We start from the raw sequence: 19626 nt of genomic DNA on the forward strand, positions 1-19626 counted from the left end.
TTGTGCCTGAGCTTTCTCTTGAATGCAAGAAAAAATAGCTTACTGGATCTAACAACGAATTTTGCTGATTCCTATTCGAATTTGTCTGCATCTGATTTAGATGACTTAGGAGACTCGCCAGTGTCTGCAAATTAATCATTGGATTTTTCTCTGATGCTATTCTTCAATCGGATTGGATCTTCTTCCCAAAATTTGCTAATCGAAAATGTTCACTTAAAATTTTGATTCTTGTTCAAGTGACACAAATCTCATTACTCACTATTGTGTGAATCTCGAAGGAAAAGAACATAAAAATAGAAGAAAGAAGATTTAAGAAAGAAAGTTGAGAGAGAAAGTGGAATCAAGAAAGAAGGAAAAATTGAGAAATCGATGAAACTCGTTAGAATCAAGAAATGACGTGAATCACTCTAATTTCTGTTGATTCAACTTTCGAAGCTCAATTCCTTCCGATTCTTCTCTTCATGTTCACCACACTATATTAAAGTAGTAAAAATTTAAGGAGAGAAATTAAAAAAACGTCACACTCAAAAATTATGACAAAAAAATTACAAACTTTCTTTCTCAGTTTGAAAATAAAATCATATTAACATTCTAACTAACTAATACAATTACAAGCTTAACTATAAATACAACTTAACTACTACTGCATAACAACCTCATAACTAAGTGTGCCATATTAACATTAGTAAACTAACTAATTCTACTAATATAGCTTATTCATCATCCTAACTAATTTCACCCTCTCTCAAATAACACTATATATTTTCCATATTATAAATTATACTAAAACATCATAAAATAAACGAAAATTACCGATAATATTTCAATATAAAAAAAATTAGCCTCAATTTTGACCACCTCCCATAATTCATGTGATATACACAATTTGAAATTACGTTTACAATTTCACGGTGAGCTGCTAGTTTGCTACGTGTCTTTGTAAACGTTGTGTTATTGAGTTATGACATGATTTTGTCGTACTTTTTGACTTTTTCGTTCTCTAAGACCAAGACTCAGACTTTTTTCTTGTCAGATTTACAAAATTGTGACTTCAAATACTTATATTATAAAATACATTTCTTTCCTCTTCCTATAAATGAATACATCACTAATTCACTATTCCTTAATAAATAAATATTTAAATTAATCAACATTTCAAATGTAAATATATCAACCACTGTAAAACAAGACAACCACAATTTCGCTGTTTATTATTTCGTGTATTTTCATTTTGCATGTCATTAAATGCCTAGCCCATGCCATCTCACAATCACAACAAATTGATGTAATTTTTTTGTTTTCAAAATAAAATAATTAAATAAATAATGATTTAAAATAAAAGAAAATTATAAAGATAGCAAAGGAGAAAGACGAAGCGGCAGCAACAAAACAGAGGCTGCAGAAGCTTGAAGTCTTAAAACTTTTGCGAGTGTGTTCCAGTGACCAAATTATGACCGAATTAAAAAACTGACATAAAAACTAGACTCTCTCTGATACCCTTTCTCTTTCTATAACCTTGGGTATATCCCTCTGATTAATTATTAATTATATTATTATTTACTCGTTATTGTTATCGTATAGTTCCACCGCTTCAAAATTTTCACCTTCTTCTCCTTCTCTCTCAATTCGATTCCCTTCACTTCTCCGATCTGACTCGCCGAGTTCCGTTTCTCAGCTGGATTCGGTTCGGCCTCGGATGAGTTGACTCGGAAGATCGCTCCGCGTTTATCGCCATGGTAACTCGTCTTTTTTCTTCTGATCACGTGCCGAATATTTTGATTGGTTGTTGAATTTGCTTTGACTATTGGAGCTGCGTCGTTGAAAATCTTGGACCCGCAGATTATATTTAATTTTGAACTGTTCTTTTTATTATTATTATTATTTTATTTTTATATGTGTGTGCTTGGGATATGTGTGTGATTCTGTTTCATAACTAGCTGCTTTGACATTCGCGTGTTTCCGGCGAATTTTTGAACTTTTTTTTTTTTAATTGAAGAAATGAAGGAAAATTGTGATACTGGATAATTGGATATATTTGCATTGCTAAGTGATCGATGATCGTGTGCGATGTTAGATTGTAGTGACTGGTGAATACATATAGATATGAGAGATGTTACTTTTTGTATATAGTTGAGTATTGTTAGAAAGATTAGTAATTGGAAATAGAATTGAGAGTTCGAAACCTGAGCTTAGACTTTTCCACCAAATCCTACTAATCCAAATGAAGTCGTTGGAGTTGGAGGGAAACTAAAACTTAAAGTAAACAAGTTATATTCACAATTTCACCAACAAGAAGTAACCATTTGAAATGAACTAGTGTTTCATGTGTGATATGGATATAATTTGATGATCAAGATGCAGTTTCAATTTTCCTGAAAGTTACACGTATAAAGCCATAAAGGTGGGCAATAAATTTTATATCTTATATTCCAGTCAGACTAAATTTTAAAAGCTAGTTCGTGTTAGAATGAAATCCTAATCACTTATGAAATATAAAGGTTATCTAGGACTCAAAGGGCAATATTGGATTTTATCATCCTTGCCCCCCAGTGCTCAGGATTAGACAACTACTTAATCCATACAAATTTATGTAGGTCTTCTAGGAATATTAAGCTTAACAGGAAATAATATTATATTATTATATAATGTTTTAAATTTTTCAATATCTAATTTATAGCTTGTATCTAATTCTTTTGAAATTAGTATGTTTCTACTGGTTGATGCTGTCGAACGGCAGCACTGGTTCTCTTGATTTATATGTCCGCTTGCAATGTCTAATGTGTTTGCTGTTGCAGTCTGCATCAGTGAACATCATTGTAGGGTCTCATGTCTGGGTTGAAGATCCCACAGAAGCATGGATTGATGGAGAAGTTTCTAAGATCAGTGGCGAAGAAGTGCATGTTCGCTTGACAAATGGGAAAACGGTTAGTCAAATCACCTATACTCGGTGTGTGAAAATTGTCTAGCAGATTTTTTACTTTATAATTTTATATACTGTTTTTATGTTATTGTATCTTTATATTCAGTACTAATCTGGCTGGGTTAGATAGATCCCTTTCAGGATTTGTGTTTTACACAAGGGCTTTCTTGAATTGCTTAAATGTCTCATTTGCTATATCATCTAATCAATTGTGCCTTGGCTATTTACTTTATTTCTTTATTTCTTTAGTTACAGAAATCCTAACTTATCCGTATATAATTAATATGACTATGTTTTTGTTGTTTAACCCTGTAAATAGAGAAATCAGCATACGGCTTACAATGACAATTTAAAATACCGAAAATCTGGTTTCAGGCTATCAAAACTATCTCCAAGGTTTTTCCCAAGGATAATGAAGCTCCTCCTGGAGGTGTAGATGACATGACAAAACTCTCATACTTGCATGAGCCAGGAGTTCTACATAACTTGGCAACCAGATACGAACTCAATGAAATCTATGTAAGATACACATATTTCCATTATTCTGTTTAGTGCTGAAATAGTTTGTATAACCAACCAACCTGCTTCTCCTCTAACATTGTTGTAGACTTATACTGGCAATATCTTGATTGCGGTGAACCCATTTCAAAGGTTACCGCATCTATATGATACACATATGATGGAACAATATAAAGGTGCTACATTTGGAGAGTTGAGTCCCCATGTTTTTGCAGTTGCAGAAGTTGCATACAGGTAACTAAAGATGCTTGTGTCATTGGCTTTCTGTTACATGGTTTACTTATTTCATATTTAAATTTGTTAGGGCGATGATCAATGAAGGAAAAAGTAACTCAATCCTGGTTAGTGGTGAGAGTGGCGCTGGTAAGACAGAGACAACAAAGATGCTTATGCGATATCTTGCTTACCTTGGGGGCCGTTCTGGAGTAGAAGGGCGTACAGTTGAACAACAAGTTCTAGAAGTATGATGAAGCCTCAGTTTTCTCTGATACTCCATCTTTTGCATGTCTTTCAGGATGTTCAACCTGAATTATATTTCCTTCTTGCAAACTTTATTAGTTATATAGGGATTCTTGCAAGCACGGAAGCTGTTTCATTACCTTTGTTTCTGTATTTTGTTTACTGGCAGTCTAATCCAGTTCTTGAAGCATTTGGCAATGCAAAAACAGTTAGGAACAATAATTCAAGGTGAGACTATTTAACACTGCGTGGTATTTTCAAATAAAACTATGTAAAAAAAAAAAGAATTTATGGGAGGCGATTCTGATTGTTTTACTTTAACAAGTGAAGAGACATTGTATATTTTTCATAATTTTTTACTCTGTTCAAACCATGGTCACTAATGGTAGGCGAATAAGATGGTTCGGATAAGTTCATCAGTAGTTTATATTAGAATTTAGGGTTCTGCTTGTTAGTATTATGTTGCACAATACTATACAGTTGCATAGGGCAGGCAGCCTCATGCTTTAGCTCCCACAATGTGCTGTGTGCAGGGAAGGTTTTGACCTATTATGTGGGTGAAATAGGCATCCTTACCTTGCACTGTTTGGAAACCATGTGAAATATAATAATATAAGTAAAAGTGGATTATATATTTTTTCTTGTTCATAAATCATATTCTATATAACATCCCTGATATTGACATGCAGTCGTTTTGGTAAATTTGTTGAGATCCAATTTGACAACAAGGGAAGGATATCCGGTGCAGCTATAAGAACTTACTTGCTCGAAAGGTCCCGTGTTTGTCAAATCTCAGATCCTGAGAGAAACTACCATTGCTTTTATCTTCTTTGTGCAGCTCCAACTGAGGTTAAAATCCTTTTGCTCGATGCTGAAACATGCTCCCTTTTGCGTTTTCCCCAGTGATTGGATCATATCTTTTTAGGAGTCCTATTTAGTGATTTAACTCTTTTTTTGTAGGTAAAAGAGAAGTATAAGTTGGGAAATCCTAGTTCATTCCATTACTTAAATCAATCCAAATGCTATGAACTGGATGGAGTTGATGATACCAATGAGTATATTGCAACTCGTAGGGCAATGGATGTTGTTGGAATAAGTGAGGAAGAGCAAGTTAGTCCTCTTGAACCAATTTTGTTAATGCAATGAAAAATTTCCATTGGAGGTTGATTTATTGTTGTTAGCTATATGTTTCAGGAGGCAATTTTTAGGGTTGTTGCAGCAATACTGCACCTTGGAAATGTTGAATTTTCAAAAGGAGAGGAGATTGATTCTTCTGTCATCAAAGATGAGAAGTCTAGGTTCCATCTTAGTACAACTGCCGAACTTCTCCAGTACGCCTCCAATATACTAATTTTGTGAATTTTATATTCATTTATGTACTGTGGACTCATTGATATATTCTGGACAGTTTAACATATATAATTATTGTAGGTGTGATGCTAAGAGCTTGGAGGATGCACTGATCAAGCGTGTCATGATAACACCTGAGGAAGTCATTACGAGAACCCTGGATCCTGTTGCAGCTGTTGGTAGCAGGGATGCATTAGCTAAAACCATTTATTCCCGTTTGTTTGATTGGTAATGAAACTGTGAAGACTGTTTCTATTTGTCTGTGTGCAATGTAGTCTCATATAGATCCAGTCTCTGTGTGCAAGAAATAGGGAATTTTTTTTAATTATTTAATGTGAGAGAACTACTACAATTAGCTATAACTCAAGTCATTACATTTTCTAGTCTTTAAACAGTTCTTTTCTTGCATAAGGACTAAATTTTCCTGAATGTGTTTGAATAGAGTATTTAAAATTTTGAAGAATTTAAAATATTATGTAGTTAAATTGTCATAATTCAATTACATGCAATTTTAAAATGGTGACTTCTAGTATGCATATGTTTATGATGGCTATAGTGCCTATGCAAGTATTTTAAAAAATTAAAGTCACATTTTTTTTCCATTTTGGTAACACTTTTTTTTAGAAACACTTTTTAAAAAGCGTTGCTAAATAATAAAAAATGTAACTTTAATTTTGGCAACACTTTTTAAAACATTATAGCCATTATAGCATAGACATACTAGAATCACCCTTTTAAAATATCTTGTTTGTATGTGCAACAAGAAAATGTGAAATGGGATATACATGTGGCAAGTTTCAGAACAATTATCTCCTTCTTACAACCAATCAAATGTTAAAGGAAGAGAAAATAAACAAAATAAAAAATTTTGAGAATTCCCTCTCTTATGAGGGTGCCTTATGTTCTTTGTTTTGAACTAAACAAAATACCTCATAAAAATGCTTGGGATTTGTAAAATTCTTTTTATCAACATCTAAACAAATGATATCCTGTTAAAGGATTTAAAATACTCTTAATAAATACATTCCCTCCTTTAAATGCTTTATCCGAATGCACTCTCATTTTAAATTTGTTTATCTATTATGAATATGGCTGATTAGATACAAGTGTAACGTAAAAGAATGAAATAATTTATCTAATTGTTGGAATAAACTCGCAATAGCTCATTGAACTTTTTTGTTATTGGTTGTTCATGAGGAACATAAGGTTATGTGAATGGATCAATGCTATCTTTGTATTTTATTAAACAAAAAAATCAATGGCTTCTCTAAATTTCACTTCTTCTAGATTCTTATTTGACTTCTCACTGTTGTTTTTAGGCTTGTGGAGAAGATTAATAATTCAATTGGGCAAGATCCAATTTCAAAGTCTATCATTGGAGTTCTTGATATCTATGGGTTTGAAAGTTTTAAGTTCAATAGGTAAGCTAGCTTTCATCTGGGCGTATATTGTTTGTATATGGTCTTGCATCTGATAAGTTTGTTCCCTTGAAGTTTTGAGCAGTTCTGTATCAATTTTACTAATGAAAAGCTGCAACAACATTTTAATCAGGTTTGGCATTCTCAAACCTATTATGTTATGCAATGCAATTCATTCCTTCTCTCGATATATCTCCCCCTGACTTAATGTTGCAGCATGTCTTTAAAATGGAACAAGAAGAATACAGCAAGGAAGAGATTGACTGGAGCTACATAGAGTTTGTTGACAACCAAGATGTTTTGGATCTAATTGAGAAGGTATTTTACATTTTACCACTGCTTACTGCACTGTTATTTTCTTTTATACTGTTTGAAGTATGTAGTTTTTTTATTACCAGTTAACATATGAGTAATAATGTATTTTTTTGAAAAAAAAATATATTGTAAATTCATGGCATATCAAATATTACATAAGTGTTTCTGTAATTTTTCCTCAATGGCATACTTCACGTAAATACCATCTATGTTACTCCCTCACAGGAAGTTCATGCAATGATGCTTGCATTTTTTAATCTTTGCAGAAACCTGGAGGAATAATTGCACTCCTCGATGAGGCCTGGTATGTGGCTGATAGTAATATCTTTGGTTTTCTAAATATACTTTCTGTACTTACTTCATTTAGTATCTTAGTTTTATACTTCAGTGCTATTCCCAATTTGTTTTCACTAGGATATGTAGGGAACATGCATCAGGTATTGCCTGGACATTGTAGTTTTGTTGGACTCATATCAGTTTGGCTTTGACACAGTATGTTCCCTAAGTCCACACATGAAACATTTGCTCAGAAGTTGTACCAGACATTCAACAAAAACAAGCGTTTTATCAAACCAAAACTTTCAAGGACTAGTTTTACCATATCTCATTATGCAGGAGAGGTATGTAAGCTTGTCCTTTTTCTTGATAAACTTTGTGACATGTATTTGTAACTTTTGGTTCAACATCTTTTCTCCTTCAAATTTTTTACTTCTATTTTTATTTTCCAGGTGACATATCTGGCTGATATGTTTCTTGACAAAAACAAGGATTATGTGGTTGCAGAACATCAGGATCTGCTGACAGCCTCAAGATGCTCATTTGTGGCAGGTCTATTCCCCCCTTCTTCACAGGAGTCTTCAAAATCATCCAAGTTCTCCTCAATCGGGTCTCGCTTTAAGGTATTGTTTTACTTGTTACTTCCTTTTTTTGAGATCTTTCTTGAAGCAAGTAAAGTTTAACTTATTTCAGCATTTGCCACTTACTTTTGGAGAAACTCTATTCCCACATTTGGTAATTGTTGTAGAAGGACACAGATAGAGAAATAAGCAAAATGTCTTTGTCATGAGACAATGTTTGCCAATTTTTCATTCACCCAAAGACTAGGAATAGAGACAAGGACGGAGACTCGATTTTTTTCTTGTCTCTGTTTCTCGTCTTCGTAGTTTCTATCCAGAGACACTTATCAAATATGAACTATGATTCCCTTGCATTAGGATGAAAGAATAAATAGATAGGGATCTTATGTTCAGTGTCACGGCCATGTTCATCTAGAATAGATTAAAACTTACGTAGTTAGTAGAAAAACATAGAAAGAAGGATTAGAAGATATCTTAAAATGAGCACAAATATTGTTGACACTAGAACATCTCAATGAAGGGGATTTTAATCTCTTTGACTAGATGCACTAAGTTATTTATGTGAAACACCAGGAGTGATGCCATAGTAAAAAAACTATATCCTAAAGTATGTACGTTGGCTTGATTTTAAGCAAATGCTTGAAACTTGAGCAAATATTGCATTTTACTATCAATCTTTTGCTTTTATGTTGGCAAAATGTATTAATTTAATTTTCACATGATCTCCATAGATGCAGTTGGCCCTCCCTTATTATAACAATGATCATGAAATAAACATGTCATTGCAGTCCTAACAGTTTAATCTTTTAAGTCAACTCAGTTTCTATAACTGCAATTCTGACAGAGAACTGAGAGATCATATTCCAATATTAACTACCAGTCCAAGATATTCATGATTGGAACTTAGATGGTGGATTTTATTTCTGTTGGTTGTCTGAAGTTTCATTAGCACGTACTGAGATCAAACTTTGATTCTACATGCCGTCAACTCTGTATTTTAATTTTTATTTTTAAAGTTCTGGTTTCCCTCATTAAAGAAAGTAACCATGATGATGTAGGGTAGGTGTGCATTCCAATGTTAACCTCATCTGAGTCATGATAATAAAATCCTTGACATCCCTGTTGTAAGTATCTGGAAAATTTTGCTCTTATGTTCTGTGACAAGTGACACATGTTCCTGGAAAGTGCAGCTACAACTTCAGTCATTGATGGAAACCCTAAGTTCAACCGAACCTCACTATATCAGATGTGTGAAGCCAAACAATGTCCTCAAGCCTGCTATTTTTGAAAATCTCAACATTATTCAACAATTACGCTGTGGTGTGAGTATATGGTGTATATTTGTCAATATTAGCTTTCCTTTTAATTAACATGCAAGGAGAAACTTCAGTGGCAGCCATTTACAGTTGGTGTTTGTTTATTTGTTATTTGCTTTAGGGTGTCCTCGAGGCTATTAGAATCAGCTGTGCAGGATATCCTACTAGACGGACCTTTTATGAGTTTCTTAATCGATTTGGTGTTCTTGCCCCTGAAGTTCTAGATGGAAAGTAAATTACACCTCCTAGTTTCTCTCTTTTTTTTTTTCTATCTCCAAATTGGCAAATGATTTCTACATTGTATTTCAAGAAACTTGTCTTATTTTTCTATTTCTAATTTTTCTTTTTCAGCTTTGATGACAAGGTTGCATGTCAAAAGATCCTTGATAAAATGGGTATGAAAGGTTATCAGGTGATTAACTACTACTTGAAAAATGAGTTTCTTAGCCAAGCTATACTATGCTACATAAATGATAATATTCACATATATGTCGATCATTGATTGATCTATAACCAATACATGGTAGTTTGGGTTCCCAGGAAAACTTTTCTGGATAACATCTGGAGTGCCCAAATGTTTTGATATTCTTATGGAACCCGTTGGAATAACTTTCCACTATATCATGTTGTATACTTGTCCAGGGTTGATGGTTGGATAGAGATGTATAAAGTTAATTGCATGATAGAACAGTTCTTATGTCATCTACTAAATTGAAAGTTTTGGTTCGGATATTTCTCCATAATTTCTCACTTTATTAATATCTTATGGGCACTTGAATTTCTAATTGAATTTTTTTTGTTATCCTTATTTCTTGAAGATTAATTTTTGTATCTGGTAAGTTAGTGAACACAAGGAAGTTTATATAGGCAAATGGATTTGTAAACTCCAAAATCACGCAAGAGTTACTGTGGTCTGACAGATAGGCAAGACCAAGGTTTTCCTGAGAGCTGGTCAAATGGCTGAGTTGGATGCAAGAAGAGCAGAAGTTCTTGGAAATGCAGCCAGAATCATTCAGAGACAAATAAGAACTCATGTTGCACGGAAGGAATTCTTTGAATTGCGTCAAGCTGCAGTTTGTTTGCAATCTAATTTGCGAGGTATCATTGAGTTGTCATGCATGTACAATATTAATGCTGTGAATTATGTAAATGTGTTTAGTGTCATTAGGTTCTTTAATCCTTTATTCTTAAAATTGATTCTCCTTTCTTACTCGGTGAACCTACATTTCATATTTCATCTTTCATCAAATCATCATGAATATTCTCTTTGTGGCTTTCAAGAAGTTATCCTGCATTTGAATATTTGGGTTTTCCCCCTAAAGCATATTCCTTTCAGCATATGGGTTTATCTATATGAATATTATGAATATACTTCTATTTCAATATATTCTCATGGTTATTTTCAATAACAAATAGGTATATTGTCTCGGAAGCTATATGAGCAGTTGCGTCGCAACGCAGCAGCTTTGAAAATAGAGAAGAACTTTAAAGGATTCCTTGCCAGGAAATCTTACATAACAGCCCGATCATCCGCAATCACATTGCAGACAGGTTTAAGGGCTATGAAGGCTCGCAAGGAGTTTAGATTTCGGAAGCAAACTAAGGCTGCTATTCTTATCCAGGTGTTCTTGCTGACCTTTGGCATTGTTTATAGACTAAAATTATCATGCAACTTTTTTATTTGTCCTTGCCTTAGTGGTCTCTTGCGATATCTCTTCAGTCTCATTTCATTTTTTTTCCTTTTTATTCTGGTGATGAAAAATCTCTTCAGGCTCATTTAAGAGGGCATATTGCACATTCTTACTATAAAGGACTGCAAAAGGCAGCAATTGTTACCCAATGTGGTTGGAGAAGAAGGGTTGCTAGGAGGGAACTTAGAAAGCTTAAAATGGTTTGAATTGTGCTCTTGTTTTTTATGGTGGTTGATTAGTCCTATACATTGTTTTACAAGATGTTACTGTGGTGAATAACAATTTACATAACTTCATTTAGGCTGCAAGAGAAACAGGCGCCCTTCAAGATGCAAAGAACAAACTAGAAAAGCGTGTTGAAGAACTCACATGGCGTTTACAAATTGAGAAGCGATTAAGGGTAACCACATTATATGATATAATAATGAAATTGTGATTTTTGTCACCCATAAGAACGTGTCAATCTTGTTTTATTTGATAACAGACTGATTTGGAGGAGGAAAAAGCACAAGACATTGCCAAGTTAAAAGATGCTGTGCGTTCAATGCAAATACAAGTAGAAGAAGCAAATGCCATGGTCCTCAAAGAGCGTGAGGCAGCTTGGAAAGCCATTGAAGAAGCGCCTCCAGTTATTAAGGAGACTCCTGTTATAATTCAAGATACTCTGAAGATGAATTCCTTGATAGCTGAAGTCAGTAAGTTGAAGGTAACCAATCTTTGATTATGCAATTAACACTTATATACTTATCATTTTACTTGTCATAAGTGTCCAGAATGTTCCTCATGAGTTTCTTTTTTTAAAGGAAAATGGATGCTTTCTTTAAGAAAGCCAGCAATCTATCAATTGTTAATTGCTTTTCCTCCATGCTGCTAACTTTTTTCTCTGATTGATCGTCTTGTTTTTCCTGAATTCCTTGATCTCATTCACCTCCCACCAAATTTATTGATTATAGTCAGATGGTTCATCCTGCAATGGGTGAATTCAACTAAAATTGGAATCATCTAGCTTCTATTGTTACACTTAGTTTCTATTTGCTTGGGATGCGATGGATTTAAACTCTTGAGCTAGAGAAAAGGGACAGAAGCTGTTATCACTGATTTATATTAGGAACCTTAAAATTTATTATATTGGCCAGAAATGACTGGGAATGTATTCAGTGTCCTGATATAATCTCTTTATATTTCATACAGGAATCACTGCTATTGGAGAGGAAGGATAAAGAAGAGGCAAGAAAGGCTCAGTCTGAAGCTGAAACTAGAAACATCGAGCTGGTTAAGAAAGTTGATGATTACCAGGGCAAGGTGGTTCAACTCCAAGAAATGATTCAAAGGTTAGTAAAATTCTTTAGCTGTAAAGTTCTATACAGTTACTATTGCTTCTTTACTAATTACTTGCAGCTTACACTTCTTCCTGAGAAGAAAAGCTCATTTGGTTGTGCAAAGTTCCCATTCTATATTTCCATAAATTGCATTGAAAATTCGGAGATGGATTTCCATTGTCTAGCTGGGTCAAGATAAGCATCTTGGCGCCTGGTTTCTTATGTCATCACATTTCTTCCATGATAATATCATTCATTGGCCTCTAGAGTTAAGAAAGTAAAAGAGAAAGGGGAAGTCATCTTTCCATTTACTTTTGGCCTTTTAGGGGTGTATACATTTTTGGTGGCATGAAGGTTCATCATTATTCCCTGTCCAATTTCATAGTTATCAGTTCTCAATTCTAGAAATCCCAATGGGCAAACTGCATCTCATTTTTCCAAAGAGTGACTGTTCTAAAAATTATTACTTGCATGTTTAGGATTTTGTTTGTTGTAGATCTTTGCTTTTATCTACTTCTTTCTTGGTATGTCTCTGGATGCATTATGCCCTTCTAGCTCTTTCCATTCACAATAATCCTCCAAGGAGTAGTCTTGTACATGCATTTAAGTTTTCTTCAAAAACACACTCTATGATATAGGTTGGAGGACAAAATCTCCAATGCAGAGTCAGAAAATCAAGTGCTTCGTCAGCAAGCTCTAGCTGCATCTCCAACTGGAAAAGCTCTATCTGCAAGACCAAAGACAACAATTATTCAAGTAAGAAACAAAATGATGTCATTTTGCTTGCGATATGAAGATTTAATATTTTTGTGCACAATATGCAGAGGACACCAGAAAATGGGAAAGCCATAAATGGTGGTGGAAAAATTGGATCGGTGAGATGAACTGTTTGCTTTGATGGATATATCTTTGTCTTCTTTTTTTCTCCTTTTTTTCCTTCTCTCTTTCTTTGGTAACTTGTAACATGTTTTCCATGTGTTTCAGGATTTGACTCTTGTATCAAATATACGTGAACCTGAATCTGAGGGAAAACCACAAAAACATCTAAATGAGAAACAGCAAGTGAGTGGCTAGCTAGATACAACTAAAAATATGTACATGTGATATCTATATAAGATTATCTTTGCAAATTTCAGTCCATTTCTCCATTGTGTCTCCATACTTCTTAAAATTTGACTTTCTTTTTCATGTGATATCTATATAAGATTATCTTTGCAAATTTCAGTCCATTTCTCCCTTGTGTCTCCATACTTCTTAAAATTTGACTTTCTTTTTCAGGAAAACCAGGAGCTGTTGATCAAATGTATTTCACAAGATTTGGGATTTTCTAGGGGCAAACCTGTTGCTGCTTGTCTTATATATAAATGTCTTCTTCACTGGAGATCATTTGAAGCTGAACGGACAAGTGTCTTTGACCGTATCATTCAATCAATTGCTTCAGTTGTTGAGGTAGCTTGCTCATTTCTTGAATGATATAGTACCTTTGCAAGTACTTCTATCTATTTCTGGAAACACTTGAAATATTTAACTAACAGTAGCTTCTGCATTATTGAAGGCTCAGGATGATAATAACATAATAATAGCATATTGGTTGTCTAATACATCTACTTTGTTGTCACTACTTCAACGCACTCTCAAAGCAAGTGGAGCAGCTAGCTTAACACCCCAACGGCGGAGAACGGCATCGTCTTCTATGTTCGGAAGAATGTCTCAAGTATGAAGTAACGGCATATCCTTTGTGGAACTACTTTTGCCTGAATATTTAATTTGGTCATCTTTTCTCTTTTTGTTATTCTTTTCTCCTCCACAATTACAGGGGCTAAGAGCATCTCCCCAAAGTGCCGTGTCAGTTCAAAATAATAGAGGGATTGGCAGATTGGATGATTTGCGGCAAGTGGAAGCAAAATATCCAGCACTTCTGTTTAAGCAACAGCTTACTGCTTTCCTGGAAAAAGTATATGGAATGATAAGAGACAATCTGAAAAAAGAGATATCGCCGTTACTTGGATTGTGCATCCAGGTAGATTGTTAGTAATAATTTATATGAAACATGAAAACAACTACCAGTCAGTTATTGTTACATTTATAATCAAACTTCATTAATGATATAATCAAAACTAGATTCACACCTATAATCAGCAATATGATCATACTTGTTTAACATATATATAATCAAACTTCATAAACAATATAACCAAGCTAAATTCATATTTATAATCAAAATACCAATAAATATTCTAAAATAGTAGTGGCTGATTGTTTATCATGGAAATGGTTGATTATTCCACTTTGAAAATGTTTATTTACTCAGATGCTAAAACTTTGATACTTCTGTTGTGAAAGTTTGATTTTTTTTTTAATTATTTATTATTCTACTAGAAAAATATGGGTGAAACGTGAATATATACAAATATGGGTGATACTTCTTCTTCTTCATCATCTTCATCTTCATCTTCTCTGGTTACTATTTGTAGCAATATGAAATCAAATGAAGTGGACAATTGAATATCATGTTATTTGACTTCTAGTGGTAATCCAAACATGAGAAAAGAAAATTCAATCCTAGACTGACTTCTTTGCATATCTTGAAAACGAAAATTTATTTTATAATGCTTAAAGTATTAGTTACATGCATGCAATGCAAGTAGTGAAAGATGTGGCTAATATTTCCAATTATTTGAGTAACTTATCCAGGTTATTTATTTATCTTTTTATCATGATGAAAACAACTGTAGGCTCCAAGGACTTCACGGCAAAGTTTAGTGAAAGGACGTGCACGTGCTAATGCAGTTGCTCAACAAGCTTTAATTGCTCACTGGCAAAGTATTGTGAACGGCTTAAACAATGCTCTAAAGATAATGAAAGAAAATTATGTGGGTTCTAAAGCTTGGTGATTAAATTACACAGTTTCATTGCCCGAGTAAAATCCTAATTAATCAAGTTTTGGCTTTATAGGTGCCCCCTTTCTTGGTCCGTAAGGTGTTCACTCAGATATTCTCTTTCATTAATGTTCAATTATTCAACAGGTAAGCTCCCTCCGCTGTATATGTATGTGTATCTTCATATTACATGTCAAATTGCTGCAACAAGAATGCTAACATTTTGATGTATTTAATTTGATCACTGCCAGTCTTTTGTTGCGTCGTGAGTGTTGTTCATTCAGCAATGGAGAGTATGTAAAGGCAGGATTGGGTGAATTAGAGAGATGGTGTATTGAGGCCACTGATGAGGTGTGCACCAATCAACCATTTGAGACCATTCCTTCTATTCTATATTTATATCATAACCTGAATTTGTCATGCACAGTATGTTGGCTCAGCCTGGGAGGAACTGAAACATATTGGGCAGGCTGTCGGATTCCTAGTAAGTCAGTTTTACAGAATCTTGAATTCAGATTCAAACAGACAAATAAACAAACAAACAAAAATCAATATTGCTCATCTTCCATTCAATTCTTAATCTCAGGTGTTGCATCAGAAACCCAAAAAGACATTTAATGAAGTAACAAAGGAGCTCTGCCCAGTGAGTGTCCCCTTTCCAATTTATAGCTACCTGTAAATTGATATACCGCAATTTGATTCTCTTCCTACTTATGATATTTTGGTCTTGCAGGTTCTCAGTATACAACAGTTATACAGAATCAGTACTATGTACTGGGACGACAAATACGGCACACATAGTGTGTCTTCAGAAGTAAGTTAAGATTGAGTTTAGTAAGACTGGCATGTTTATAACATTTTAATTTCTAGCTGAATGCACAACTTTTCCCCAATTCATAAGTAGAAACTAGAAACACAACTGAATGCGATAAATATCAACGCGGAGCAGCTCACCTTGTTATGCAGGTTATTACGAACATGAGAGCCATCATGTCTGAGGACACCAACAATGCTGTCAGCAGTTCTTTCCTATTAGATGATGATTCCAGGTATGACATAGAACATAACAATTTACCATTTCATTGCCTATCTTGTTATTGGTAATAACTTTTATCTCAAACCATTGAATACGTGGATGCAGCATTCCATTTTCAGTGGATGACATTTCCAAATCAATGCAGCAAATAGAAGTAGCAGATGTGGAGCCACCTCCAATGATCCGTGATAACTCAGGATTTGGGTTCTTACTGGCACGCTCCAAGTGAAATACAAAAAGCCAGTTATTCTTATTGCCTCTGGTGCTCTAGCTAGTGGCTGTTGTCCTACAATGCACTATACAAAATTTGCAAGTGCTAATACTTTTGTGCATACATATATATAGTATTGTTGTGTGTAAAATTATATTTATTTCACCAACCCTGGCTTCTATTATTGGTTTGTTGCCGGGGTTGATTCTTTTTTTTTTTTAAAAAAAATACCTGCATGTTTCGTCAACAGCAGGTTTATTTTTTATTTTATTATTTTATTTTTGAGAAGGCCATGTCACAATTGAGGTGACATGGCTACATAAGTAGAGGCTGGTCTGGGATACCTGCCTAATTTCTAATTCTTGATGGTATTTCAAGTTATAAGTGAGTGTAACTAGTTACTCTAATAATTTTGGAGGGCATTTTTGTTTATCATTACTTTTCTGCACAGGTGCAATTTTTTTTATTAACTATTTTTATGGCCGAGTTAAATCATAGTTGACTCTGGAACTGTACAGATGATATATCTTGTTGAAGGATTTTGGAGAAGCAACATTCAGGGGACTACGGACTACCACTCTTTTCAGTTTCAAATTTTGCTATTTTCACATGTGACTTATAGTTTGTCTGTATTTATGTCTTGGTGAGTTTTTTTCTTCATGCTTTACCTAATTATCTCATTTGTCAGTTTCCCTTTGCAATTTTACTTCCGGTACATACCAATGAATACCTGTAAGTATCCCAAAATTACACTTCATTCTATTATGGGATTTTTTTATTATTATTTTTTGTGAAATTACATTAATCTCGAAAGATTAAATGATATTTATATGTGAGAATAATGTCATTAGTGGCTAGTTAGAATGGTAGTTCTCTGGGTCGAATAGATGAAAGTAATTAGTTTTTCAGTTAGTGCTAAGCTGGAAAGTTTGTTGCGTTGCAATTTTGGGAGGGCATTTCAGTTAGAAGCTAGACATTACTTTATAGATATTTAAACATTAATGAGAATAGAGTTTTTCCATAGGCAGTATATAAAATAGAGGTGACTTGTAAGCTTTCTTAGGCTTAGAAGTAGCTCGAAGAAAGAGGGGAATGGTGTTAAAGTATTGCCTCTATCTACTTAAGGAGTATGGATTACTTGAAGTAAAATCAGTACCAACTCCAATGGATTACACAACTCGGCATTAAAAGAATTCAGGACTTCTTTATCATCAACATTTGAAGATAGAAGGTTGGAAGACTCTTGTTATTTGACCAATACTAGACCTAAGATTGGATATACAGTTAGAAGATTAAGTCAATTCCTTGACTATTCCATAACAAAAATGCTATTTGTACACCAAAATCAGCCACTAAAATCAGCCACTAGTGTATTTGTGTATAAATACATGTGGTTTAATTTATTTTCAATGTGTATTTGTATTCTAACATGTATTTTATACTAGTGACTGATTTTAGTGTACACGTAGCATAACTCATTCAACAAACAAGCATTTTAGAGCTGCAATTAAACTGTTAAGGTACCTCAAAGGGGCACTGGCTCTTGGATTGATATTTTCATTTCAAAGACCCAAACAGATTTAGAGCCAACTGGTTTTTCAGATAGTGATCGGGAAATATGCCCAAATAATATAAAGTCTTTATCATGTTATTTTTTCTTCTTAGGAGCCTCAGTTGTTTCTTGGAGTAAGAAACAAAACATTGTAGCAAGCTCAGCGTGTAAAGCATAATACGAGGCATCAGTTATAAGAGAAGCTCAATGGATCATCCATATTCTGCAAGAAGTAAACATCAAGCTGGAGAAGCCGACTGCTATATACTGTGACAGCCAGTGTACACTACATATTGACGCCCATCCAGTTTTGTACGAAAGAAAAAATAGAGATGGACTGCCACATAAGTGAGGGATAAATGGCAAGAGTAGGTCAGAAAGCTTTTGCCAGTTTCAATGGTTAATCAAACCACAGACATGCTAACCAAAGCATTGGCCCCAAGTATGTTTGAGCAGTGTCATAGCAAACTGGGAATGGTGAATGGATGTATCTGATTCCAGCTTGAGACGGGGGTATCGCATTATTGGCTTGTTAGAATGATCGTTCTATGGTTACAATAGATGAAAGTGGCTAGTTATTTAGTTAGTGCCCGAGCTGACAAGTTCGTCACATTGCAGCTTTGGACGGGATTTTTGTTAGAAACTAGAAGTTGGTTAGTAGATACGTACATATAGTAGTATGAGAATAGATTGCTATGAAGTATATATAGGATACGTTTCAGTGTCCCACTTGATTAGAGAGAAAAGAGACCAGAAACTTTGAACACCCTCACATCTTCTCATCCCTTCCGTCATATCATCTAAAGATTCAATTTGGTTCCTCATTCTCAGCACCATTTAATTTGTCATGTTTTGCACTAATTTTTATCTATTATATTCTTTCCAAAGCCACATTTCACAAAAGATAGGAGATTAATGTTACATTTTGATGAAATAGAGAGTATCGAGTGGAGTGTTTTCTAAGCTTTATGAAAGGTTAGCATATATTTTTTTAACCTAAAGTTGATTGTCGATCAGCAGAAGAGGGTACGAGAAAATGCCATGTAAACAATTCACTTTGACAATTATACAATAAAGAGATAAATATCAAATGCATATCCGAAAGATTCTAACGCTGATAAATTGGTACTTTTTGTTATTAACAAAATGATTCCTGAAAGATTTTAAAATTTGGCAAAAAGTGATCAATCGTCAATTAAGTTACCTGAAGTTAAGGTTTAGGAGTGGTGTATCAGTTAACAATTATCATAATTACAAAAATTACTTATTTTCAATTTTTACAATTTAAGAAACATTCTAATTTCAATTTTCTAAAAATTCTAGTTTTCTTTTTTCTCTTCTTTCCTAATTCCCTCATTGCACATCCCTAGCAATTTCCTTTTCCTTTTCCCTTCATCACTCATTCTGGTTTCTTTCCCTTCGGTCCCTTTAGGTTTATCTCCATCTCTTTCTGTTGCTACATCCTCGGCTGAGATCTGAGCAATCGGACTCTGGATGAGTAGGATGATGCCTTCGGAACGAGAGCTCCTGGTTCTTCACTTGCTTGTTTTGGTTTTAATTTTAACTCCTTAGACTTTGGAATTGATAATTGTTATTACCACTGTTGTGGATCCCTATTAAAATTCCAAGCAGAACCTTCTGCGTGGCCAAGGATGGCAAATTTGAAGGCAGAGTTGGGGATCACTGTGGAGAAATCAGCGGTGGTTCCATTAGAGAGTTGAGGGGTAAAGTTAAGATCTTTGCATGATTGTATGGACATTCATTTGAAGGAGTTGTTAAGGTGT

The 19626-nt window shown here is 34.2% G+C and overlaps 1 protein-coding gene across 2 annotated transcripts; it reads left to right on the plus strand.

The window, feature by feature from the left end:
* Nucleotides 1-1377: 1377 nt before the first annotated feature.
* LOC107479061 (myosin-17) lies at nucleotides 1378-17071 on the plus strand. 2 transcript variants are annotated; one of them, XM_052258609.1, is made up of 40 exons: nucleotides 1378-1520; nucleotides 1676-1736; nucleotides 2796-2924; nucleotides 3296-3439; nucleotides 3528-3673; nucleotides 3744-3900; nucleotides 4068-4126; nucleotides 4588-4747; nucleotides 4859-5008; nucleotides 5093-5229; nucleotides 5330-5476; nucleotides 6568-6669; nucleotides 6742-6799; nucleotides 6883-6984; nucleotides 7248-7285; nucleotides 7475-7601; nucleotides 7710-7880; nucleotides 9029-9160; nucleotides 9276-9385; nucleotides 9506-9566; nucleotides 10075-10252; nucleotides 10571-10776; nucleotides 10926-11045; nucleotides 11147-11245; nucleotides 11330-11551; nucleotides 12037-12176; nucleotides 12803-12920; nucleotides 12989-13039; nucleotides 13149-13226; nucleotides 13443-13613; nucleotides 13720-13878; nucleotides 13981-14184; nucleotides 14900-15037; nucleotides 15120-15190; nucleotides 15295-15394; nucleotides 15471-15527; nucleotides 15630-15686; nucleotides 15777-15857; nucleotides 16010-16092; nucleotides 16185-17071. In XM_052258609.1, the coding sequence occupies exons 2-40, from the start codon at nucleotides 1734-1736 to the stop codon at nucleotides 16306-16308; spliced, it is 4590 nt and encodes a 1529-aa protein (XP_052114569.1). In that variant the 5' UTR covers nucleotides 1378-1520; nucleotides 1676-1733; the 3' UTR covers nucleotides 16309-17071. The 2 variants fall into 2 exon arrangements, 1 of the variants encoding a protein (XP_052114569.1); XR_002372227.2 differs by lacking the exon at nucleotides 1378-1520 and having other exon boundaries at nucleotides 1531-1736; nucleotides 15993-16092; nucleotides 16185-16332.
* Nucleotides 17072-19626: the final 2555 nt, after the last annotated feature.

Source organism: Arachis duranensis, chromosome 3, assembly GCF_000817695.3.
Source record: "Arachis duranensis cultivar V14167 chromosome 3, aradu.V14167.gnm2.J7QH, whole genome shotgun sequence".
NCBI classification, from domain to species: domain Eukaryota; kingdom Viridiplantae; phylum Streptophyta; class Magnoliopsida; order Fabales; family Fabaceae; genus Arachis; species Arachis duranensis.

Excerpts from the sequence above, each read along its gene's own strand:
- LOC107479061 (XM_052258609.1), top strand. Across the intron at positions 13,879-13,980 it reads TGTTCGGAAGAATGTCTCAA|GGGCTAAGAGCATCTCCCCA; the intron begins GTATGAAGTAAC and ends CCACAATTACAG. Across the intron at positions 15,191-15,294 it reads AATGTTCAATTATTCAACAG|TCTTTTGTTGCGTCGTGAGT; the intron begins GTAAGCTCCCTC and ends GATCACTGCCAG.